Genomic DNA, 27,052 nt, shown 5'->3' with positions numbered 1-27,052 from the left:
CAGAACAGCACGAACTATGATTCTTGGCCAACACTGGAAATTTGGTCTTAACACCAAACCGTTCGGTCTCACACCCAGGCTGACGGTGTGAGGCAGCCGCTCAGCCCCAAGCCCAGCAAGAGCTGGAGAAACCTCCCGCCGAACCAAATCCGTGGCGGGGAAGAGGCCGCCGCCGCCGCCGCAATGGCTGGCCGCGGGCCCCGGCTGCCCGCCGGCCAGCTCTCCGCCCCGCACAGAAACCTCCACCGGCGGGGAACCTCCCCGGGGCGGGCTGAAACGACAGCCCCCGGGGCGGCCTGTGTGAGGAGGGAGAGAGAGGGAGGGAGGGAGAGAGAGAGAGGGAGGGAGGGAGGGAGGGACCGGAGCGGAGCGGAGCGGGACGGGGGGGTGGCCCGCCGCGCCAGCCCGCCGCCTCACTGGAAACTTTCTCCTCAGCGGCCAGCGGCCCTTCCCGCCCCTCACCCGCGGAGCCGGGGCCGGCCGGCGCGAAAGGGCTCCCCGCGGGCAGCCGGGGCCGGGGCCGCCCCGGCCTGCCCTGCGCCGCGATGGACTCCGGCGGCGGCGAGACCCACGAGCTCAACGGGCTGGCGGAGGGCGCGGAGCCGGCGGCCGCCGAGCGGGTAGGGGCCGGGGGCGCTTCCCGCCGGCTGCGGGCGGGCGGGAGCGGGCTCGGCTGCCGCGGCGGCCGGACATGGCGGGCGGGAGCGGGGCGTGAGGAGGCGGCGGAGCCCGCCGGGAAGCGGGGCGGCGGGACTCCTCACGGCAGCGGCGAGCCCGCCTCCGCCCCGGCCGGCTGCGGGTGTTCCCGGGCGCCCTCCCGCTGAGCCGGGGCGGGAGGAAATGCCGGGAAGGGGACGGTCTGCTGGCTGCTGCCGCGGCCCGGCAACCGGCGCTTCTCGAGTATTTTTTGTTTATTCATTTGTTTTTAACACGCCCCCCGTTATTTCAGCACTTTTTTTGTAGGGATGCGGCGGCAAGCATCCCGCTTTGTCTCACTTCGTAGATAGGCAAGTGCCGAGGGGGGACTGAAAAGAAAATCCTCTTTGGTCCTTGGCGCGATGCCCCCTTAGTTCCTACCCAGGTCAGCAGAAGGGTCCTCAGGTGTCCTCCCACCCAGGAACCTCTGCTCGGAGCCCACCGGCACTCTGAACCAGGGAGGGTGACTTGGGAGAGGACGGAAAAGTTGCTTGGGGATACCTACACGGGTGATAAGTGAGCACAAAAGTGGGAGGAATTACTTAACGGGTCGGGCCCGTATGGTTTGGGTTTTTCCATACAGTAACCCAAACAAAAACAAGAAGAGAAATACCCAGCTTTTTACTACTCCATGTAGTCAAAGCAGGACCAGAAAACTTCACTGGAAAGCTTTTCATCCCATATTCTTCCGTTTACACATAAAGGATGTTTTCCAAGCATGCCACTTAGCTGAAAAGCCAGACTGGTAAAAGAGCATCTTTTATGTTGTTTTGGAAAGGACTAGACTCTAAAAAGTAGCTCTTATTCCAACCTAAGGCTCTGCCACGTAGCAACAGTTGTACTAAACCACCTTCTATGTCACTGGTAAACCTTTCTGGTTACAGACAGATTGGACTGATTGTGTAGCAAGTCTGTCCTTCCTCCCTCCCTTCCTGACAAGCCCTTGTAGTGATGAATATCATACCAAGAAGAAAAAATCTGGTTTTAATAAATCCTGGAAAGTACCTAAAGAGAATCAAGGCTGGGATACGCAGGTCAAACTGGTGGCCTGAAGGGGCTTCCTTTAAGCCACTGACTTCTCAGCAATTTTCTTTTTTTATTAACATAGAGTTGTGATTGCATCACAAGTACTAGTCGGGGGATTTTTTTTTTTTTTAACTTGGTCTGCTCCAAGAATTGTTCTGCAATTTTCCTGTTTTACTTCATCTTCAGCTGCAAGCAATCATTTTGTTACATCTTTCCCATAGAAACTGCAAGTTCTATGTGAGTGCCATATGAAGAATAAGCAGTGAAACTTATTATTATATTCTATTATACGTACACAGTAGCACTTCAGAGAACTTTACAGACACTTTTTTTCATTTTCTCACCAAAAAAAACCCAAAAAAGAAGTATATGCAAGGTAAAACAGATGGGAAGAGATTTCTTAAAAACTAATCTGAGAATAGGAGATACCTTAAAAAAATCTGACCAAGTTCACAATTTACACAAACAAAAGAACGTCCCAACTCAGCAGCCAACTAAACCTGGAGAGACCACAAATCTGCAAGTGCCTAAATCTTTGGTATTGGAGTCAAAAGTGTGGAAGTGTCTACTTTTAGGGATGCTTGCAGGCATCACAGCTTGGACCACCCTGTTTTGCTTACTGCCCATCCCAGTGTCTGCCCTCTCTTCAAAATAGATTCTCCTGCACATCTTCAGCAATAGACTGCTACATTCTCTTGCAGAAGAGCTGACATGAAATGCAGATATAGTTGTCTTACCTTCAAAGCATTCAAAGCACACGAATTTTAAAAAGACTAGTTAAGCCCAGTGTAATTCTGAATGCGTGGTCACATATTGGCTTAATGTGGCTTATTTTAACTCCATCATTAATTTGGATAAATGTTTTTAGCAGCTGTCAAGATTTTAGAAGCAAGAAATTCCTTGCTTCTAATACTGGGTTGGTCTGGCACACCTCACTCACTAATGTGAGTAATTACACTTGGCAGAAGTGTCTGGCCACTTGTGCAAAGGATCTGTTTATACACATGCAGGTAGTAACTGTTTTATTCATCTTTCTCTATTTGCTTTCTTTGTTCATGGTCCATATTGAAACAGTCTACATTCACCATGTTGTAAAACCTAGTTTAATGTTTCCAACAGGAAATGCTAGTTGAAAGAGTTAAAGAACTGTGAAAAAGGTGAATAAGAATTGGATAGTAGAAAAGAACAGCTCTTGAATAGTTGGCTTCTATTATAGTCATGTTATTACTAAAAATTTATTCAAAATTGTATATTAATTCCTAATTAATTCATTAATTCATTCATTAGTTCATAATTTTGGGACATGGCAGTTTCTTGGTATCACACTGCAAATAATAAATTTCAAATTTGTGGGAACTTGAAAGAATTTTACTGCATATAGAATAAAATGGTATGTTCTGAAGCATTACTTATATCAAATTGCATTTGGAGTATTTGATATACTCCAAATATTGAAACTATTGGTAATAAGTTTTTGTCTCCTTGTTTTTTAAGTAGCTAGAATAAATAAATAGTGCTTTAACAACACAAAATAGGCAGCCCACAGTCCAATTGTGAGAAACAGTATTATAAGAACAAATCACTGCGATGAGCAGTAGTAGTGCAAGACAGAAAAAAAATCATACAGGAGAAAGCTTCTATTTAAATAGCTGTACAAACAAGTTTAAGTTGTTACTTCATTTCACAAAGTTAGTCATCAGGTGTGCTGATTATTTTTAACTCATTTAATGAGTAAAAATATTCTAACTTGGTCCTGGAACCAGAATGGCTTTAGGAAAACAGTGCTCTGCCCTGAACTATCATGACTATACTTTTTCCTTTTTTCATACTAACTTTTTAGCTCTCAGGAATCAGCATGGTTACCACTTTTTTTTCCTTAATGTAGTCATACTGGCATTTTCTGTCTATCTATATTGAAAGCGGCTCTTTTAAGTATAGGCTTTTAAAGATGCTAGAAAATTGACACTGTCTATGAAATATGAACACAGGCCGAGTATTTAATTTTTTTTTTTTTTTAATTGCCTGCAACCATACTGTCTCCAGATGTGATTGCAGAGTTACACTAGGTTGGTACTTGAATGGACAGATTCCCCCGCCCCCCACCAAAATGAAATTCCTGCGGGAAATGTAACTGATGATTCAGTCCAGATGTAGGGTTTTTTTCTCTCTGAATCAGTGCTAAGCTGAATAAGTGATCTAATGTTTTACTGGGGGAAAAGAAATAGTATCTTCTGAGGAGGTGTAGAACGGATCTAATCATCCATTACATAACTGATATAGCTTAAAGTATTTTTGCTGGAAGAGTATTTCTTTTCTTGTAGAATATTTTGCCTATTTTATTAGATCAGCAAGATCTCTGAGGCAGAGGGGAAGTCTGATTTCAGAGTGGTCATGTATGGCCCATTTTCAGTATGTAGGTGATGGAGATGTGGGCAGAAATCCCACATCTATGAGGATTATTAAATCATTGTATAAAGTTACTAGTTCAGTTCTGTAACTGTAGGGTTGATCTTAGAAAAAAATAAAAGTAAAGTTCTGAAGTTGTGTTCTCTTTTAGTCCTGTGTTATTCCTCTTATGTCTGATCCTTCTCTTTTTTGATATAACTGGAATTTTTCCTGAACATGAAATTACCACTAAAAGATCTGGGAAAGTTTGCTGTGCAGTGTTTTTCTTAAAGGTGAACACTTAAAAAACTTAGAAAATTACTTTTTAAACAGAAGGGCTTTTTAGCATCTTTTTAGATGATTGAATTGGAAAGACTATTGCAAAACACAGTGAAGAACAGTCTGCTGTAAGATCAGTATGACTCAGCCTTTTATTTACACAGCCTCATTATTATGTACCATGTTTCTATTATTTTAAACTTAGGACTGTCCCTAAACATAAGAATTTAAGGAAGCTTGCTTCATGACATTACAAACCCAGAGGTCATATTGGTCAACAGGCTCATCCAATCTCATTTTGAATCAAGGCTCTTTGGCTATTAAAATGTCTAAAATCTGCCATACAACTCCAGTAATTACTAACCTAAAATAGAAAGTAAACTGTATGCAGAGTTAGAGCAAGCCAAAGATTATGAAGACTGTGTTTCAGAGTAAATGTACTTGAAGGCAAAGATCCTTCTGACAGCTTAAGGAAGGTGTTATTAATCAGAAGCACAACTTGTTTAGGATATATAAATAATAATCAGCATTATTTTCCCAATTAACCCATACAAAACTGTGGTCTCCTCTATTTAGTAATGGCATTCTACCGCATAATGATTAAAGTTAGAATACCGTCAAAGTGTTTAGTGCCAGTACTGTACGAATAATAAAAGATTTGTGTGTTTTCAGAACCCAGATATGATACTCTGGGCCTGACAAGCAAAACACATTGAGCTCTGGGTCCTGCAGTCCCAGCTGATATTAAGCAGCTGCAACTACAAATTGCAAATCAAAATTAAAGCAACTCGGGCTGTACTTCTAGCTTATACTTTGCAGTTTCTGGTTCTAAGTGCTCATTTGGGAAATTGGAATTTCACCTTGCTAACTGCAAAATACTGGTTTTCTAGTGGGATTTAAAAAGAAAACAGTAACCAGTCTTGCGCTACTGCAAGTATCTGTTAACTTCATTACAAGAACAGTAAATTCAGTCTTCACAAAGGATCTGACTCTTAACTTGGAAATGTCAAGGTCCTATTGGTTCAGGCAGTGCTTGTCTTTTACGGTTTTTGTGGGGTTTTTGTTTTGGCTTTTTTTTAGATTTTCTTAAAATAATCTCTTTAGGGGAACATATATATGGTGGAAGACATTTAAGAACCTGAGTAAAGTACCTAGGAACATACCAAAAAAGAAGGAACGAATCCTAAAAACTTGCACTCAAAATCCAAATTATTTCTTTCCTCCTGCATTCATAGGGCAGAGTGACAGAAACTAACATAACTAAGTTCTAAATCCAAATGCAAAATAGACATCATTTTCACACTTTTTTTTTTTTTTCTCTGTGGATTAGATGACTGGCATGTCAGAAACCCCACCTGTCTTCTCAGGACCAACTAACTGGTACCATTTTGGGAAACTCAGTAAGGTCAAGATGAACAAGAGAAAAAAAAATTTACTCTTGGGCCTTCCTTTTTTTTGGTCAGAATTCTAGCATGTTAATTTGACTACTTCAGCAGTCACTAGTGTTTGATAAACACTCTGTTGAACAAACAGCTGCGTAAATTTTGTCACAAGTAGTGATTTAATGCTGTAATAGAAGCAGAAATCCTTACTATAACAAATTACTGTATTTAGCCAAGATACTTTATTATTTGTTTTCAAATGTTTCCATTTTCAGTGCTGTTTCCTTCCTGTTGAATCACCAAGTGGGTCTTAGACATGATTCATGAAACTCAGCATCTAAGGACATTCACCTCAGTGCCACTTTTATTTATTTTTTAATAAATGTAATTAAGAAATCCTTTCTGTATTTCAAAGGGACTCAGTTCTTCTGGGTGTACTGTTAAAATGGTGAGTGAAGCAAAGCAGCAGCAAAATCTGTACCAACATGGTTGTCAATAAGACTATGTATCCCATACCATTCAATCCTAGTCTGAAGGTTTGGTTTTACAGAAGCAAAAAGTGCCAGCTTCTGATGTAGCATCTTAGCTTTATCCTTGCAAAGTGCAGTGCTCTGGGCAAGCAAACGGACCCTGCTGCCGTGTGGAGACGTGGAGCGGTGCTGTCTGTGGGGACAGCATCGTGTGACTGTGAAAATAGGCTCTTCCCCAGGGGATTCTTCTAGTCATGGACAGAGCAAGACGGGGAGGCTTTTCACGCCTCTCCTTTTTATAACTGCATGTAGACTAGCACGGCAGGTTGTTCTGCTCAGAGGTTGATGCTTTGCAGGTGATGGGAGACCTGAAGGCAGGCTGTTACTGGCAGGGAAAGGAAGATACAGCAAGCAGTTCCAGCTATACCTGGCCCTTATGCACACACATGTGAACACACACGCTGTTTTTCCTCAGACTCATTTGGTGACCTCAACTGAAGGGATCAGCTTGTCTGTACTAGGTAATTTGAATATTGAAAGTGTGTAATGAGGTGTTTTGATTACATTGAGACTGAAGCAGGTCACGTGGAATACATACTGTTCTCTTGCCAAGTGACACCTGCAGGAAAAGCCTTACTTTACATGCATCCTAGAAAATCTCCAGAAGTTTCACTTTCCCTCTCTGCAGCTCTGCAGGTGATAGCAGCACAGTAAGTGTAGATTGGTGCTGTGGGCTGGGTGTGTTGCTACATGCTTGGAATCTCCCTGAAACCATAAAGCCACATAACAAAGTTCCCATATAATTTCTGTTGTACATGACTGTCATTATCCTGAGGTTAAGGCAACATCTCTTCTTTCATTGCCTGTCTATATATTGCTGTGTAACACGTAGTCTGGTCTTAAAAACTGCTGCCTTAGTACTGACTGCATTTGTTTCAATACTTTTGGCAGTTGCCTTCAACTTCCTTCCAGAAGGCAAGGCTAATTTGCTTTTTGCTTTGTTTTGTCTTATGGTTTTCCAGCATGAGTCAGGAGGCTCCATTTCTCAATCAAGAGATGGGAAATGATTGTTTCTGGGGCTTTCATGATTACAGATCCTTTTTCCTGGCAGAAGGCAAGATCACAGGCTGAGAAAAAGCTCTGTACAGTAGAACCGATGTTTCAGTTCTCCATATGCCTAGTTCAGATTCTGAATTGGTCTGCTTTCAGGAGTGGTAGCCGAAAGCCTCTTAACAGAGTAGAATGCCATTTTTTAGAATCCAAACGTAGGAAATAGCTGAGCTGTCATTCCAGGAATAAGAAGTTTTGCCTTGGTTTGCCTTAGCAGCACCCTGCTCTTAAAAGTCTTCTCCATTGATTGGAGTTCAGAAATTACTCTAAACCTTTGCTTTCACCATAGTTCTAGTGCCATAGCCTGCTATTTCCACCTGCAACTTGACCATACAGAAAATTAGCAAACACCGAGGTCCTAAAAGTGCAGCAGTACATTTCCCCAGGAAAAAGAAAAGATCATATTCTGTTGTTTATGTAGAAACTGTCTTACATCATGTAGTCACAGATGTAACTGAAAGGAAGATGTAGCCCAGACTATTTACTCTTTTGTATAGTTTAAAAAAAAAAAAGCGCCATGTCAAACATGATCACACTTCTACATCAAGTGAAAACAAAGAAACTGGTCGTCATGTTTTCACTGCAGTCACCTTCCATCAGGATTAAGAACAGTCACAGCTACCTGTGTAGTTTTTGCATTATACACTGCAGCCTCGTAGATCCAATAGATATTTCAAAGTCAGTATTTTTGGCAGGAAGGAGTTAATTAGCTACTAAACATAGAAATAAACTTCCTCTATTATGAACTTATGACAAAATAGATCATATTAATTCTACAGTCTACTGAGAAAAGTTTCTTTTAAATTCATACCCAGAAATTGAATTCTGCTATTACATGCGTAGTTCCCCCTCCCCTCTTACACTGCTAGCATTAGGTAGCCAAGAGCTAAATGTGTGTGTTGGGCTTTTTACTGTACAATAAACAGTGAAAAATGTTAGTCTGGATTTTTCTACTGAGTACTGCCAGTGTATATTCCATGCTGCTTTCCATAAGGAAATGAACATCTACACCTGGTTTAGTGCTTCTGGTGGATGGTATAGTAGAATTACAGTTATTTTTTCTGAAGCATCCAAATGCTATAGCGGTTTAACGGGGCAGGGGGGGTGGGAAGAGGACACTCTCCTTGACGAGAGAAAAGGTGACAAATGTGGGACAGATTCCCCAGCCAAATTGCATTTTTAGATTGTGGGATATAGACAAAACCAAATGAGTGTCGAGTTCTTCCTGACTGAAGTCAGTATCCGTCTTGGAGCCATTTTCTTCCCGGGACCTTGGTCTCAGTAAAGAAGCTGTCTGCGTGAAGCTATGATTATGTGGCTTCCTCCCCTTTGCAGAAAAAAAGTCTGCCACTGCTCCATGATATTTTTCTCTCAGTAAAATATTTTGACTGTGGTTGATTATTACAACATGTCTGGTGAAAATAGGTCAAGTTCGGTAGTTGAATGCCCTGGAAAAACTGGCGATGTTTTTGCTGTATGCATCAATACCTGCCCTATTTAAAAGGACACTTCTAAGTCTGGACAGTGGCAAACCTGGCTTTGGAGTTGGAAATTTGATAGTTACTAGTGCTGCTGAGGAGAGTAATTAGAGGGTGTTTTCTACATTTGAACTAACCTTCAAAGAGAGACTGTCCTCACAGTATTTTCTGGCAAGTGGGAACACATTTGTGCAGTAAAAAGGTCTCTAAGAAGCAGGTTTAAAGAAGTCAGCTAGAATAAGCTTACTCATAATGTGTTTGTGTATTATTTTTGAAAACAAAGTCTAGAAGTAAGAGCAGTGAGAGTGAAGTTCCTAACCTGTTCAGAGACTGCAGAAAAGAGGGTGACCTACTCTTCATCTCAGAGTAAGACATCTAAGCCTAAACAAGTTACCCATAGCTGCATCTAATCAGCAGAGAAATGGGCAGCCCTGGGAGACGAGCTGTCAAATTCCAAGTTGGGTCACATGAATCGTCATCAGGAAAAACTAATTTTATTCATTCCACAGGGTTAACTAGCTCTGGTTTTGCCCTGCAGTTGGTTTATATTGCCCTGTTTGTTTGCAGGGGAATTGAAAAAAAATAAAACAACTGCTGATGCAAAAACTGAAAGAAAAGTTTCCTTGTAATTGGGCAGTGCTTGGCAACCACAGATCATATGATATTTAAACAGAAAAACAGCTTACTGTGTATGGATGGACCTGGACAGTGGCATGACGGAGTAAGAAGCAGCAGGGAAAGAGGTCAAGCAAAGCTCATACAGTGCCCAACTTCCATATAAATCCTCAAAATAAGACTCATGAGTAATTAAGGAGCTATGTAGATGTGTGTTGACAGAGAGTGAATTTAATAAATATTTGTATTTTTAAGTATGCCTTTCGGAGTAAGTTAGTTGCAACAATTTGTTGTTTGCTTGATTGTTTTGCAGTGGTTTTTCCCTCCCAACTTTTCTCAGTGCAAACTTTTCAGGTTTTTCACTCTTTCCTTTTCTCAGAGTAGAAACATACTGACTGTTTAGACTGATCCTACAAGCTGGAAAAAGTGTATCTGTCAAAGTCCAGTACAGACGCTATTTGCTGCTCTCTTATCAGATGGAGGACAGTGGTAACAGTGAAAAAGATGCACTGATAGTCTCAGTACCACTACTACTCTATCAGTATGATTACAGAAAGCAGTTGATGGGCAAAGTCATCTCTCGCTCACTGCACCAATTAAAAGAGATGTGAATAACCTTTTTCCCCTCTCCCGATTTTAGCGCAGAACGTCACAGTGGTTTCAAAGAAATGGACCTATGAATATCAATCACTATGCAAATAAGAAGAGCGCTGCGGAGAGTATGTTGGACATTGCCCTGCTGATGGCCAATGCCTCCCAACTGAAAGCCGTGATGGAGCAAGGACCTTCTTTTTCCTTCTACATCCCACTTATCATTCTTATCAGCCTGTCGCTGACATTGCAAGTCATGGTGGGAGTGCTCCTGATATTCCTTGGTATGTGGCAACAGCAAGAACCATTGACATACATATATATATATTTATATTCATACCTATAAGATGGTATATAGACTCCCCTTTTATTTTTAAAAGGCTGTTATGTTTGAAAGGCTTTACCTCAGAATTGATTACGGTTTTCTCTTAAGACCATAGAAATATCGCAACAAAAGGAGTAAGGGCAGCTTTGTGTGGAATCATCAGTTTTGATCAACTTCCTCATACTCATTTGCCCAGATCATGAATATTTTTCGTTTCAGAAGGCCTGAGGAGGAAGGAAAATGATGAAATACTGTAAAAGAAACATTAATAGGCCAGCTAGAATCATGCAGCCTTCCCAGTTTCATAATACTGTTTTTGGCAAGACCTGTTACTTAATCTTATGTCTGAAATGTGTTTGTTCTGTGTCAGTCATATCATAAGTAATACTATAAGAATATATTGCGAACGTAGAACTCTCAAACAGTAGTGGAAGTTGAAATGTCCATCTTCATGTTGGTGTGCATATTGTCTTCAGTTTGTGTTTCTGCAATCAAATCAAAGGTTTGATAGCAAAGGCTGGACAATAATGAAAAAAACCCCTTAGTTTTAGATTTATGGAATTATTCAGAGCATCCTAAATCTCTAGGTGGGGAGTGGTAGAAAAGTACTTCTTATTGTTAATTTTCAAACCTGTGTTAAACTGAAATTAAAGCTAAAAAGAAAAATAGGCTAGTTGGAGCAAGATTTCAATGTAAGAACATACCTCATCTATTATCCATATACTACGACTTCAGTCAAAATTTTGAAGTTATGTAGAATGTGAAAACACAGTCCAGGCAGCATCCTGGGACTACAAATAGATTGTCTTGAATTCTGCTTATCACTAGGGAAACCTTTTCTACTTTCTACCAAAGAAATGTGATGTGATACATTTGACGTATGCTAGAAATCATTTCAAGAGAATGAGTTCAGACAGGAGTTGTGTTAGTGCATGCTTTGGACACATTTAATGAGACAGCTGTAGAATTAGTTCCCTGCTCCCTGCCTCCCCCACTCCCCCGCTTTCTGTCTTAATTGTTGAATTACAGACCTTCATATTCCTAGAAGTTCAATGCAGCATCTTTGCTGTTCTCAAAAGTAGAGGTTCTACTATTCAGTATTTATAGGCACAATGCTATGAGGCACAAGAACCAGTACTTATCACTAAAAATTAGGTATTTTAAGTTAGTATTGCTAGATTAGTAGCACACATATGTCCTACACCCTCTGCCTTACACTGTAAGGCAGAATATTGATCTAAGTAGCTATAGAACCAGGCTCATTTCTAAAACAGTATCATCACTAAGTGAGCATAGATTACCCAAAAAAGCCCAACTAAAAGTCCACAGAGTGTGGAGAGACAGCACTCTTCCAGAAATCTGAGTTTTCTGTTTTGACCTTAAATAAGTCTTCAGTACTTTTGTTTGCTATCTTAACCTACTGTGATATTTCCCCCCATGCTTTTGCAAGGCAAAATGCAAAAAAGAATCCAGTGGCACTTTGCAAAGTTGCTGAAAACCTGTGACATTCATTAGCAGCACCCAAAACCCTAGACCATAACTTTGGAGAGTGGATCAAAGATACGTGTGGAAATCAGAGGGAATGTTTAGGTTTCAGCATCAGTTGAACGCTGTTATTGACTGAGATAAATGACGCCTTCACTGGTATGAAACAGCTAAGGATCACTTCTTTTGTTGGTGATATATGATAATTTATTCTCATAACTTTTTTCAAAACTTTCCCTTTAAATTAATGGCTACCATATGACAGATCTTACACAGAGTTCACACATGGCATTTACTAAGTTAATGGTGCCACCTTTGTTAGTCTTTCAATGTTCCATCTTTTAGCACAACTGAAAAAACTGTTCAAGGAGGAAGTTCCAAGGAAACCAGGATATATAAGGCTTGTAATATTGATATGCAGCTGACACAGCTTTTTTTTCTTTCTTATAAAAGAGACAGAATACAGCTGCCTCTGCATTTGGTATAGAGTTCGTACAAGAGAAAAATCCAGGTCCTGGCTCAGAGGAGATTCCAAAGTTGAGCCGAGGTAGCGTTCACAGACCACTTACTTAGCAAACAGTGAGATTAATCAGGGGTTCCGCCTGCATTCTGCAGTCAGCAGTGGCTGTAGGTTTAGCCTACTGAGGAAGACAAAGCCCTCAGCCTATAGCGGTATGCTGTTGGAGCAATGCTGTCGTGCTGAGCTCAGAAGTACTGAAGATAGGAAACAGGACAGGAAGGCTGAAAGATAGAGGCACCATAGCAAGAACTTGCTTTTCACAATGTGTGTTTGGTAGTTTTGGCCTGCAGGAACAGTTTGCCTTTCTGTCCAGCCACAAAATTCTGCCTTTTAGAAGCTCTCACAAGTCCAAACAAAAGTCTGTGCAACCATCCAATTTCTTTCCGTGAGACAGAGGTTTATCCCAGGAGATACCCATTCTCACAGTTCTCTACTAGGGATTAAAAGATTTTCCTCCTTCAAAAGAGCCTTTCACAAAAACATTTTGAAAAATGTTCAGCAAACTTGTCCTTGAAAGTGATTTGGTAATCTTAACTTTTTGGAAGAAAAGCAAAGAATGTCTTGAAATAGTTTAAGTGGCATGAAATCATAGTAATCTAATCCCACTATAATAAAATACTTAAAGAATAACTGTTCTTAAGAATATTTTCACAAACACCCTCATCTTAAGTACTATAATCACAAAGATAGGATTACTGCAATTCTACTTCAAAATTTAGAGCACCGCCTAAACTGACAAGCAGCAAGTAGTTGTCTTCTCTGACCCTTATTTGGACAAGGGGACAGCTCTGAAAGTGTCAGTTCTCCTTTGAGCATGATTTCTTTTAACTCACAAAACATGTGAGCCCATTATTGCCTTTTTTTTTTAAAATCAACCACCTGAAATGCTTTTCTTCCATACTTCAGGATTAATTACTCCATTTCATTTATTCCCCTTCATTCACATGACGGTACTAGAGTCCTTCCAGGTACTGCTGGGATGCAAGCATCCACATAGCTCCAGATGCTTTACAGACATGTATAAACTCATTTTCAGGGTTAAGTACTGCTGAGCTTAAATTATTTCATGCCTACACAGGTGTGCGGTAGCTTAAGCTTTTCAGAGAGCTCCCCCACGCTGTTCTTCAGTGCTTTAACTGGCCTGTGATGTTTGACTATACTGCTTTAGCAAACAGGACTTGAACAGGCGCCCAGAATTCTTTGAAACCAAAACAGCATTAGACTTCCTAATTAGGGACACCAAGTGAACCTGGCTTTTGATACTTCAGCATCATGAGTGTTTGCCACCACTTCTACTTAACTTCTTCAACAAGCAAGCGAGTCTTGGTTCTGTGGTTAAGTTCTGCAGTATTGACAGGGTCATTATGTTAAAAGTGTATAACAAAGTTTACCTCATGCAGTACAGCCATAAGCTACACATCTATGTATGTGCCTATCAGAAGGAGCTCAAAGTTTTATTTATGTTGCTGTAAAACCTTGTCAGGTATGAACTTTCCTTCATATGTCCTGTACATGCACACGCAAGCTCCAATGGTCTACACGTTTGAGAATTAGGAGTCTTAACAGACAAGAACCATTCTCAGAACACACTCCAGAATTCATCGGCTCTCATTCCACCAGCATCAAACAAATTCAGCAGAGGGTCTGAGTGGCAGACCCTTCACTGCAAAACAACAGACAGAGGAAAATCTTGAGTTTCCACATGATGCCAGGCAAGCGCCCCCGGACTCTTACTGTCCTGTACAAGCATAGGCTTTACCCTGTCATCAAGTCTATTATCAGTCCAATGTAACTCATTTTTATGTTTTCACAAGGCCTGGAATCAAAGCTTAAACTAAATGAATACTATCATCTCCCTTGTGTGTTCCTCCCTCACTCCCTATAGCAGTTCAACCAAAGAACTGGAAGAAACAAAAGAAAATGTTTACACAGCTGATGCTCTCTGTAAAAAGAACTTGCAGCTACACTGCTTTGAAATCTTCCTCTGTTTAACAGATATAATGCCCTTGCTTTCTAAAAGCAGAATCAGTGCAAAAGCAGGGAGTACAACTGGGGAAGGGCACCAGTACAAAAACCAATCCAGCACTGGTAAAGAGATTGGGCTGCCTGCGAAGAACCTGTAGCATTTTAACTATAGGAAATTTAACTTCATTCCACCCTGTCAGAGCTTCAAGCTTCATGTCATCAAGACTGAAATAATTTTTAAATGCTTAAAATCTGCAACAAAACTAGATTTCAAAAGATCAAGAACTCAGAAGATTTCTAGTAATGTTTGTGTATCCATTACTTCCCATGTGCATCCACAGAGATTAGATGCTAATAACTGGAAGTTAATAGGCTCCTTGTGGTTAAAGATCTTCTCCTTAGCACTTTTGCTGACATTGCAGAATCTTATTTCCCTTTTGAGTATGACTGATGCAAATAGCTCAGTGTAAGAGAAATTCTTGAACCACATGAGTAGTGAAGACTTTTATTCTGGATTTTGAAATATACATATAATTAAATATTTTTTCCTTTCTCTTTGAAGTAAAATATGACCTTAACAACCCTGCAAAACATGGAAAGCTGGATTTCCTCAACAACCTTGCAACTGGACTAGTATTCATTATAGTAGTTGTGAATATTTTTATCACTGCCTTCGGAGTGCAGAAGCCGCTTGCTGAGTCAGCATCAAGACAGTAAGTACAAGGTGAGTGTGGTCTCTGCACCCTGAGGTAGTAGGGCATAGCATACAAGAATGCAGTGCACACTAGGGCATAGCTTTAAAAATAGCCACGAGCTTATCTATACAGTTCTAGCCTTCACAGACAAAGGAGTTTACTTCAGTCTACTGCAAAAGCTGAAGCGACTAGGAACTGCTAAGTTATTACAGTGTATTTGTAAATGTAGGACTTCAAAAGTTGATGACGGCATCTAACTTTGTCAGGGGCCCCTTGCACATGTCATGCACGGGACGTGTAAAGGTTGTCCTTTTGACTTGGCCACTCCTTTTCCTCATTGCTGACTAAACCAAGAAGAGAAATAATATTGTTTTGCTTCCTCCAAATGCCTCTTCTTTAAGAAAGGTTTCAAGTATACTACATCCACTCTGTTATGAACACTGAAGACTTAATCTTTATCCAAGCAACTAGGGTTATTAAGTCCAACATATACTACTATACATCATTGGAGCCCTTCAGATCCTATGCAGACAGTGTGGCTTTTCTGTCCTCCCAAGCTGCAGGGCTTTTGCTTTGTGGGAGACTCAGCCCGCAAAGATGTGCAGTATCACTTTACATGATACATGCGGTCATTTAGAACAATATTGTTTGCTCTACCTGCATTTTAATGTTTGTTATTTACTTACACAGAAGGATAAATATAGGAATTGTGGGAATCAAAATGGGTATCCTCCTAGCATCATAGCTATGCTGAACAATTTGGGGGAAGATAAACCTAAATTGTAGGCTAGTAGCCCAAGAAGCACTATATAGTCCAACATCTGCCTTTAAAATAGCACTGCTAAGTCTGTGTGTGCCAACATTGCTCTGCTCTTTATCTTCCAATTCTCAAATCACGTTCAGAAGACCTGCTGAAGAAGGAATCACTTGACTTTCCTGGCAAGCCATGGTACTCTGGCTACAAGGCAGACAGCCCATACATATAACATTATCAGTTAGAGTTAACTTGTAGATGAAACCCTTTCTCCCAGAAAAAGAAGATACGAGGCCTTTCAACCCCTAATCTGAAGATGCATGGTGCAGCAGAAATCTGTAACAAGAATGGAAAACAGACTAAAATTTACCAGGACTCTAAACAGCATGGGGGGAAATCAGTGCAACAAATTACTAGGAAGATGAAGAATGAAATTATTTTGGGGTGCGGGCAGAATTGTCTGCTTTAACCAAAACCTGTGAAATTCTGGCAGTGAAACAAGATAGTTTTGTTGTATTTTCTGGCCACAGTCTCTACAAATAAACTAATAAATATGTAATTTTAGCAGCAAAGAGCACAAAGATTATCTGAGATATTATCAGAATTGTAGGTAGAATGTCCATCTCAGTATTACATGCTAGAAAAATACTGAAACACTGACCACAAAATTGCTCTGGCAAAGCCAAGAGAACTGAATGAAGGATTATTGGAATTTTAGCTGTCTTCACAGGAACAAACATGCACAACAGCCAGGAACAGAGGCAGAGACAAGAATCTGAAATACGCATCAAGAAATTAAAATAATGGACAAGGTGGCATACCAGAATCCCGACCATGCCTCTTTTTGATACAGTGAAAGAAAGATTCAAGAGGGAAGAGAGGAGAAGCAGGTTTTGCTTATCACACCCATGTATGCTGAGTAGAGAGGAAGATGAGTTGACAAAGCAATCCCAAGCCAGTTAGTGCCTTAATATGATGGTATATTGAGAAGTCAGCTAATATCCAGAAGGTAGGTATGACACACCTTGCCTTACCAGGATACTGCAGTGATGGGTGAGCTCACCCACATTTCTTCCGCTATTTCTCTACTAGTACCACGTTCTCTAATTAGGTGCCCTACTAGTTCTCCCCAGTACCAGTGCCAGCTCTGCTCCCTTTTTGATCTCTCACTGGCTTTTAGGAGATGCTGCTTCTGCAGCATTTCCCAAAGACAACTGCTGTATTTTTCTACAGCAGAACTCAATACTGAAGTGCTTTGAAGAACCCTGCAGCTGTTACAGAATTTGCAGAAGATCTGTTTTTTGTGTTACAATCCAGTTCAGCTTTGGACAGCACTAACATGCCAGGCTGACTTCTGAACATTACTGTGCATTAGCTCTTTAAACACGTGAAGTGCATCCCCCTGCAAATTTCTCCCACCTGTCCATGGGCTTTGTCTACTTTCCCCTTCCTTCCCACATGTATGTAGCTAAGTCTTACAGAAACATCAGTGGTTTTGTGCAATGTCTTACTGCTTAGCTGACACCATCTGGCAAGAAGGGGCTCTTCACAGCATTTGTGTTGGAGTTTCTCCTCTACTATTCCTTCTGTCCTCCATAAACTGTCAACCCAAAGGGCTTTGTGGCTTAATTATGACTGGGATTGTGGAATCCCTAGTGAGAAAGCTAGGTCTTAAATGAGGAACCATTTCACATATAACTTTTCTGAAATCATCATGAAGGCATGCAACACGGTTCTGCTTTGTGGATGGTACTAGCTCATACAGCTATCTATCATATATCACATACAGCTATGCACAGGCACAGTATTTGCTCACATACATAAACATGATCGGTATCTACTGCTGAAATTGTTTTAGTAAACTTGCAGTACCTCAATAAAGGAGAAACAGTAGCTGGTTTATGTAACCTCAGTTAGAGGCAAGACCAAAGGGTGTTTAAAGCAAGTTTACATCCGTACTAAACCAGCAGCTGTGTGATCTTGCCTTTGTGCTTCTCACACATGCAATTTCCTAATAAAATGGCCAAATGTGGTGTCTGGGACCTGTGTCTTTTTGCTCCAGACTTCTTAAATGTGGAAGTTCTTTGTTGCTTTGGAACATTACATCTGTTGTTTGCTCATTTGTATATTGCCCTTGCTAAAAACATCTGGTCATCTTAATGTAACTTGGAAAATAACTCTTTTTCAATCTGCTGCCACAACCTCCTCAAAGCCCTGAGAGACATGAGCGGCCACCATTTTCTGGCTTCACTTTTACTATTATGGACACTTTTCCAAAGAAAACTTAATTCCCCCTTTAAGGCAAACTTGTCATTTACTGTAATTCCTGTTTAACTAACATCTCAATATCTTTGTTTTGTATTTCAGAGACCTGAATCATTCATTCTAGATGCCATTTGCACTTGAGCCAGTTACACTTGGACACAGTGGGGAAAAAAAGATAATCTGAAGAAGCTGGACGTACCGAGCAGCTTTCTCAAGTTTCCAACAACCAACACATTTGTGTACTTAAATTTTCCCATGTGTTAATATTTAAACTCTTTGGCATCTAAGGAAAGGTTGATTTTGATCCAAGGACATCGTTTTTCTGGAATATTGGTGTTTCAATTTCTGTAGAAACTCACTGTTTTTCAGAGAAGTGGCATAAGCTCATCAAACAAGGTAAAAGCAATCCATGGCACTTCACAGGACTTCCCATTTTCCATGCCTTTTGTTTTTGTGGCAATTTGTCATTTCCACCATGGTAAGAAATGGCAGACCTTCAGTTCTGGCATGGTCACATTGTCCTTTGTTTCACTCGCTTGGCACCAAACCTATGTACTCCAAAGCACAGCAGTGGTCGTTCTTTGCAGTGCGCAAAGGGACCTGTGCCTTGTTTTCTTTTTTGTCCACTCTAGCTAAACCAAAGACGAGACAAACAGAAACAGCAGGCTATCTTTTGTCTAGTTTTGCTCACAGGTACTCATTTGTCCTGTTTCTTCATCTCTGGACCACACTTAAAATTTCCTCTCCTTTGTGCCCAGACACACAAATAACCTAATTGCTAATAGTTTCTTACTACTAACTGCTATACTTTCATTCTGTGGGTTTTAATATATTTCTGGAAACCCCGTTAGAAGCGCTACCTTTTCTAGGCCAAACTGGAAAACTAGAGGATACAGGGTGAACTTTACCTGCTAAACTGGTACTGAGTGCCTGTCAGCAATTCAAGTAGCAAATTGAAAGAAGTTCATCCCTCTATAACTTACTTTTCCCTCTTCTCTTCCCAAGATTGATTGCTGCAGTTGTGTTACTCTTATGAGTTTATGGCTAAAAGCGTAAGTAATTTTTTAATTTTTATTTTTAAACATATAGAGAGAGATATTTATATCTTCTAGGTTCTTGCCTGCTGGCTCAGGGACTGACACTTTTTCTAAATACAGTATTGCTAGTAATGGTGTAGGTTATAAAAATATCTGCAACAAAAACATTTCAGTCATTTTTTATTTCCGAAGTATGACATCTGCAATCAGAAAAATCCTAGTTTTCTAGATTGTGCTTACTTGTAGATGCAGATTTGTACTAATACATTTCCTTACCGTTAATTTTTAAATGTTCCCTTGCACATGTTAATAGAAGTTTGACTTCCATGTGTTTCATCTCATTTACAGTCTTTATTGATCACATTTCTTGTTAGTTATGTCTCAAGGCCCATCAATGTACCATATCTTCTTTTACATGTTCTGTAGAATTACTAACAGAAAACAAATCAGAAACTTGTGTGATTAGTAATGGAATAGACACTCTTTTTCATTTTTTAATTCATCTTCTGTTGCTTCATTTCCAACTTAACATGTATGTAACCAGTATCTACCAAGCAATGGTTTTAATTGTGCGTGTTGTACTAATTTAAACGTAGCTCAGAGCAAGTTCTGAATGAAGCACTCAGGACAATTTTTCTTATTTTTTACAAACCAGTGAACTGTTGAAGGACTATTCATACAGACTTGTGCTATTGCAGTTTCAATGCTGTAGTGTGGTGAATTGACTGGCCAAATAGCAGGGCTGAAAACCTTAAAAACCTTTCTTTCAGAGAAAATAGGCAACTATAAGCAGAGCTCTTCCAAGCATCAAATTTATCTGTGGCTCAACATTGGGCAGTAATTTTGATAAGATCCTTGAATGTACCACCTTTGTTACCTTCACCTTTTTTACTCACTGGAATATTTGCCAATCTGTCCATCTGGTTCAGTCTGGAGAGGCTCTCTAGAGGCACGTACCTCTCTTCTGTACAGCAAACTGTACCTAAGCTAGGTGTAGTTGCTTTGTATCATCCTAAATACATAACCTGTCCAAAAGATAGTTACTTTTAACTTAGTTATGAATATTAGATATTTTTCATTGCCAGATTTGCATCTCTGTTTTTTTTTTTAGCAAGACATTAAAATAAGAAGAAATGTGTTTCTGGCACTTTGCTAATCCACTCACTTTTTGGCTTGTCCGTAATACCGTAAAGGCAAATGCAAACAGATGCCCAGGCTGTACTGATGTTTACCATCTTTACACTTGGTGGTGTGATTTGGCTCAGTTTTGAATGTAGCTTTCCGTTCCTGTGCTACTTAATTGCCATGGCCCTCTCTTATGAGCATGATCATGTTTGTCTTGCACTGAAACAGCAGTCAGAGGGGGGTGCAGTACAGACATACCAGGTCTTTTCCCATTTTATTCCCTTTTTTATTGGAGTGTAATTTTTGAGGTCACTCAAGCAAACAAGCTGTTACAGCAGGTTTCTCCTGAAAAACATAATAGCTGTTCTTATAGCAGCTTTGCTGCTAAGCTGTTGTCCAACAGAAACTACCAAGGCTTGTATATCCCATCTCCCAGCGTCTTGTGGAACTACCTGGATCCAGCGCCGTAGAGCAGGGAACAGTCACGAGGCAATGACTTGTCAACTACAGATTCCAGTGGACTTTGCAAGACACAGGTTTTGGGACATACAGGAGGGAAAGAAAAAATACTTCAAGCTTTTTGGGTGCCAAGAGCTGGCTGTGGAGATCAGCATTAAGGGGGTAGGTGTCTTCACTTGAAGTCTGCCAGAGCTGGGCAGAACAAAACAAGAACAACTGAACAACAAAAAACTGTCATGAATCCTTCTGCCTCCTGAGCTCCTGAAAGTGTGGCTGAAGCATCACAACAGAGATACTTGCAACTTCAGAGGGCCTGGTCTCTTCTTTTGGTTCTAAATATATGAAAACCTGATCTGAAAGCCATCCATCTGACTACAAGACTGCTGGGCATCAGGAGGTTTCAACTTGCAACTGGATGTCTTTTTTTAAATAAAAAGGATGCTGGTTTATTACCATGTCTTTTAAGGTGATTAAGTAAGATTTGCAAAACATCCTCAAACACGCAATCCATGTTTCAAGTCTCTGAAGTCTTCAGAGATCATGTATTTTTTAGCAGAAAAAGGCATCTGCAAGTTGGTTTCAAGTATAAATAATTTAATCACATGATTATTATTCTTTTAAGTCAGGTGCTTATTTAAAATCCTAGCAAATATCTCCTAGGGGCAGCAAGCAAATGCTGGGGTTTAAATAGTTCTTTGGTTTGCTGTGCTTCTCCAGCATTCTTGGTTGTAGGCAAACATTTCACTTAAAAAGAGGTCATCAATAATGAAGCGAGATGAATTTTTACAGGCTGTCTCGGGAAACGGTTCATGCCAGGTCATCCGTTTACTTCTGTTTCATAAGCTTCTGAGCAGAGTAAGAATTACACATGCCGCTCTGGTCATTCTCATTAGTCCCTTCAGCATCTAGGACTGCCTGCATTGAAATTTTTGGTGTAGCTGTACTTACTGAAGCAGGTGACAACAACTATATTTACTGGAACTGACTTTTAAGTATTTGTCTTCTAAACCAGGTCACTCCTGAAGCTTATTCTGGAGCTGAGTATTACATAAAATGGGCTGAACTAGAAAGCAGAATCCTGGTTACTGTTTTCCCCTCAACTATAATTTGTAAGGTTTTGGTCACTCATTTTAATTTATTCTAACAAATGCTTTATCCTGTGTTCTGGCACGTCTTCCCACAAGTTGCACTGAGCCCTGCCAACCATGCTTTGGTGTAGGTACTAGATGACTGGGGCACTCTGCCCTGTACCAGAGGTGCTGGTGTGCTGTGCTCATCTCCTTCGACCAGGGCACAGGCTTGTTACTTTCTGTTACCCTAAAAGCTTGGATGCTCTTTTGGTATTAAGAGGAAGAAGAAACATGATAATCTCGATCATTCAAATATGTACAAAAGAGTTCTCAGAAATGAGTGACAGAATCCAAATGCTAAGCTCTGCTTATTTTCTAGCTTACCAAAGGTGTTGCCATTGTAAGTTCTATCTGGTTCAGGAAATGCTACATGTGGTACCAATTTATGCACTGTTTTACAGTTTGTTTTCAAGCCCCTCCCCCCCCCCCCCCCAATGTCAAAAGCTGGTCCTTGTTCTACAATATAATTTTGTCAAACCACAGGAGAACTGGCTCTACTGAAAGTGTGTTTACTTACTGCAGGGCAGTAGGAATACTTAGAAGAAAACTTATTATATATTTTCATATGTATGAACTCGTATCTTTGATAACCTGCACATTTAAAGAAAAATAGTTCATTAGTTCTTCCATAAGGTTAGAGGCAGCATCTGGCATACAGAAGTACTGAGACTGAAAAGAAGCAGGCTCGCCATCTCCTTAGTTGTTTGCATACAAGAAAAAGCCACATCACTGCTAAATGACAGTGTTTACAAGAAAAAGCCACATTGCTGCTAAATGACAGTGTTTTGCTTTTAAAGAAATTATTTACAGGTCATATACATAAGCACAATATCCCAATGTGGGAGATGGAGCCTTCCATCTTTGCACGGCCATGCCCACAAACCCTATACTTCCATTAAGAAATTATAATAAACCAAGACCTTCTGAATACTCCCAGCAGTTTTGCTACGCTGTCTGTAGGGAAATGATCTAGCAAAGCAGAAGCACTCCTGTTTAGTGTTTCAGACAACACATTCAGTATTATCACTATTAAACCAATATCCAGGAAAGCATACTGCAAAAGAATGGTGTAGATACCACATTTCCCTTAGAATAAGTCAGGAAACAACTGGTACCCCAGATATCACCAGATGGTAGCTCTTTATAAATTACTTTTTTCCTAGTAGAAATGAACATGGCTAACATCACTTAAACATACACAAATTTAATGACCTTAAAGTGAAGTTCACGCATTACAAAGACCACACCACCAGTATGTTCAGATGCAGATTTTGCCCCAAGGAACTACCCTAGAGGACAGTATGTATCTTGGAAGAAGCCTCCCACAGTGATGGGAAATGAGATAATGTTCTCCTTTATGAAATAACATTTCAACGTGTCATTTTGATTTTAGCAGCTTTCACATACAACAGCGCAAGGCACCATGGTCAAAAGTCTTGAAAAGTAAGCAAACTGTTTCAGGACTACTACTCAGCTTGAGCTAACTACCCACTTGGAAGTATGCAAAAGAGAAGAAAGTTTGCTGTACCTTATACTCCCACCGCCTTTATCTCAGAAAGCTACATGTCCGAGGAGCAGGCTATCTTTTTCCCCTGGAGAAAGGAGAGGTTGCTGCCTTACAGCTGAAATATTTAAGGAGCATGAGAGGAGCCCATTCACCCTGGTGTCATGCGTGGGTCTTGCTGCAGCCTTTTAATGGTTGCAGGTGATCAACAAGGCTGGACCACAGTCAAAAGCTAAGCCAAGACATTACTAGAGCAAGAAATAAATTAAAATAAATGAGAGAAAGCATTTGAGGAAGAGATAAATAACTGCATGGCCACAGCAGGCTCTTAGAGGAGGTTTTTCATCAGAGGCTGGTTTAAGTCCAAACACTGCAGGGGTGATGTGCCAGCTGTACCCGGTGTTTTACCCTTAACCCCACTGTCATTTATTCATATCCTTACATTTAAACACATTCAACAGCAGCAGGAGAGCAGAGGAGGCAGGAGCATGGGCAGAAGTAATAGAAATGTGTAGACATGGCACTTAGGGACATGGTTTAGTGGTGGACTTGGCTGTGTTAGGTTTATGATTGGACTTGATGATCTTAAAGGTCTTTTCCAACCTAAATGATTCTATGATTCTGTGGAACACGCACACTGTTAGCAGGTGGCTCTTGGCTGTGTCAGGGAGCAAACACCGGCCATGTTAGCTACATACAAAGCAAAAAACCTGACATGAATAAATGTGGTGTTTAAAGGCTGCTTCTTCTGCAAGGAGGAATTTCACATTTTCACACTGATTGGACACTTTTCTCTGTATTAAATGCACACACTCAACCTCGGCCCCACTTTTCTAATGGCCCTTGGCTGTGACATTGGAAGGATTGCCTTCCTGTCATTGCAGGATACATTATAATAAATAGTGGAAGACACAGAAAACAATCTTTACAAGAATAATATCTAACCAATTATTATCCAAAGGTAGTGACAAAAAATTACCTTCCCTGTTATTGGATGAAATGAATTATTTTGAACTCGCTTTCCTCTTCTCCACAGTTTATTGAAGTGAAGAACTGTTTTCGTGGTTAAACCCCGCCCCCCCCCCCCCCCCCCCCGATTATTTAATAACGAGAACTATTTAATAACCTAGCTGCCTTCCCAAGGAGAGTGCCACAGTTCCCCAACTGGGAACAGAGATTTCCCAATGCCTGCTCATCAGGCAAGTTGGGCTTTGTCAGAAACAGAGACAGCAAAAACTCTGGTTACTTTTTCTTCCAGCCTCCTTCACGATGCTTTCCACTCCCCCTCCTCTGCTTACCAATCTTCCAGTTCAGAGGTAGCCCCAACCCCTTTCTACAGTACAGGTTTTAATTAGTTAGGGGGTGAGTGATAAATCTGGTGCCATGTACAAAGAGCCACACCAGGACTCCTGAAACATTGCCAACCATTTTCACTGGTGCCAAAAATATTTGAGAATAAATAGTTTCATCACCACCCAACATTACCCCAGTTTCCTGGCATCGAGGATGAAAATAATTTAAAGCGTTGGAAAGGCCTTATGTTTCACATTTGTGTTGGACTTGTGGAAGCTATGAAGGGGGACAGCTATGTATCTTTACCCTGAAACAGGATTAATTTTTTTCTGCATCAGAAAATATGATTCATCAAGCATGCCAGGGATAGGCATTGTTCAGGTAAGAAATGACTGTATTTCCCCTCAGGCCTCTCCATCGCTCGTGGACATTCAAATTCTGGGAACATGACTAAATGAAATCAAACTGTAAGAAGTGCACTAAATGGAGGAGTGTGAGAGCAAGCCACGACGGGCCTGTGTTGGTCAGTATTCTCCTTCACACTCTGTAAAAGCTCTTTTTTCTCCATGCTGATAAAAACCCAGGTTTGAAAGTCCTGCATCCCACAGCCACCCTGATAGGTGTCATCACAACATCTTGAAGGGACCATGGTTATCAAATAGCGATGCCGGCATCTTTAAACTGTTACTATTTTGTTTAATTTGCACGTCCCCTTCACTTGCACAGACAGGGTGTAATGGAATAATGAGTCTTCTCGTTTCTGTTTCCAGAGTCAGGACCAGCCTAGACTCATCCAGGGCTGAATTTCATCCAGCTCTGAATGAGGAATTTCCTTCCTACTTGTTTGGTTTTTTAACAACTCCATGCTAGTCAAGACAAGTTTCACCTGTGCCTCACAGTGGTCCCTGCCTGGGAATACCCTGAAAGATGCCTTTGCAACTCTCATAGAAAGCTGCTATCATCTAAATTATTATTATTAATAATTATTATTATTTTCTGCTATCATTTTACCTGTTATACCTGGACTTTGAACTTGGTTCCTACCTACCATAAACTATCTTCCTGCCTCCTGGTACGGTACAGGTCTTCCAGAGCAGCGAAAAGCAGCAGTGATAAATCAGGGTGACTTGAGCCACCTCCAAGAAGCATATGCAAGACCTTAGAGTGAAGGATGAGCCTCTTCTTACCGCCGGAGGCTCTAGCTGCACAACCATAAACCAGCATAAAACTAAAGCAAAGCAGGTATGGAGTGGTGTATGATATGGGATGGGAGAACAAGCTCCTGTACTTGCCTTATAAACCCTCCAGGTGAGAGATTCAGAAGCTGGTCCGACCCCATGCGCACAGCAATGGGACAAGAACATCCCCTCTGCAGGACCCTTAATCCACCAGAATGCAGCCAGCTTGTGTAAGGTGTGGGGCAGAGAACAAAAGCTACCAACAGCATATGAAGGTACCCTTTGGAGTCTAAAGCACATCTAGAAGCATCCAGCACAGCTTCTGACTGGTCAGTGCTCATCTGTGCATAATGGGCTCAATTTTGCATTTGAAAGTAATGATGAATTCTGGATTTTCCTCTCTTGGTGTAGAGGAAAAAGTGTGAGAGTAGAGCTATAGCTGATCACTCCTGGTTATTGTGGCACGGCGCCTGTCTCCCTTGTGCTACCCCTTGTTTCCTCCCTGCCAGCGTCCCAAGCACCAGCCCAGGGCCGGGGTTACCATACCCCACTGTAGCAGAGGGCAGGCAGCCCCGTGCCCTCCTGCTGGAGAAAGGGGCAGGAAGCACCAGCTCTGCTCAGGAGCAACCTTTTGGTTTTGATACCTGTGAATTTTAAAAATGCGTTGTCCTTCAGAGCAAGAACATTCTGGAATTGGTAGGATGGAGAGCGCAGATTTTTTTGCCTCTTCCTCTCTGAAAATACCTGGAATCCATTTTGTGCTTGGGAAACCTGTTAACAAATCTTTATTGAAAATGAAACACTCAGGCAAGTGGAAAGGTCATCCCAGGACACGGGAAGGGTGGGAGAGGGACAGAGGGCTGAGCTCTCCCTGGGCAGCCATGGGAGCATGGTAACACACCTCTTCCAAAGATTTCCAGTGTGCTTCTCAGCCCCGGGTAGATTTGGAAATCTCAGCCTCAGTGGGTGTTATTTTTTTCCTTCACAAAGAGATGAGAAACGTAATACAGCTGTCCACAACCATTATGGATCAGGAATATTTAAGAGGCACAGGCATCCTATTTTCAACCTCGGCTAGGAAATTTTAAAATTAATTAGGCCAGTGCAGACAGTGGAAAATAATCTTAGATCTCTCCCCTTCTGTTAATGCAGAGCTGTGGCATTCAGCAGGGAGGCAGCCGCAGGGACCAGGCAGCGCTACCATCCAAGGCCATTGCTGGAGCTGGCACTGGTGAGTGTGAGACAGCCACTGGAGGGCACGGAGCATCCTCCGGACAGGGGCTGC

General features: G+C 41.2%; 1 protein-coding gene across 15 annotated transcripts in view; it reads left to right on the top strand.

The window, feature by feature from the left end:
* Positions 1-462: 462 nt before the first annotated feature.
* NINJ1 (ninjurin 1) overlaps positions 463-27,052 on the top strand; it is a 43,172-nt gene continuing 16,582 nt past the window's right edge. Inside the window, exons 1-5 of one of the 15 annotated variants that reach the window (XR_007509263.1) lie at positions 463-620; positions 10,082-10,316; positions 14,890-15,040; positions 16,630-16,785; positions 18,144-21,114. Coding sequence is in view for 2 of the 15 variants with exons in the window: in XM_049826316.1 (XP_049682273.1) it covers positions 546-620; positions 10,082-10,316; positions 14,890-15,040; positions 18,144-18,165 (483 nt within the window). In the remaining 13 variants the exon portion in view is untranslated. Of the gene's footprint in view, positions 621-10,081; positions 10,317-14,889; positions 15,052-16,494; positions 16,786-18,143; positions 26,097-26,919; positions 26,999-27,052 lie in introns of those variants that run through there. The other 14 variants (XR_007509265.1, XR_007509264.1, XR_007509274.1 and 11 more) reach the window with 14 other exon arrangements.

This window comes from Accipiter gentilis, chromosome 23 (genome assembly GCF_929443795.1).
Source record: "Accipiter gentilis chromosome 23, bAccGen1.1, whole genome shotgun sequence".
NCBI classification, from domain to species: Eukaryota; Metazoa; Chordata; class Aves; order Accipitriformes; family Accipitridae; genus Astur; species Astur gentilis.
Note: the sequence above shows the minus strand (reverse complement) of the source record. Positions and strands in the feature narration are given on the sequence as shown.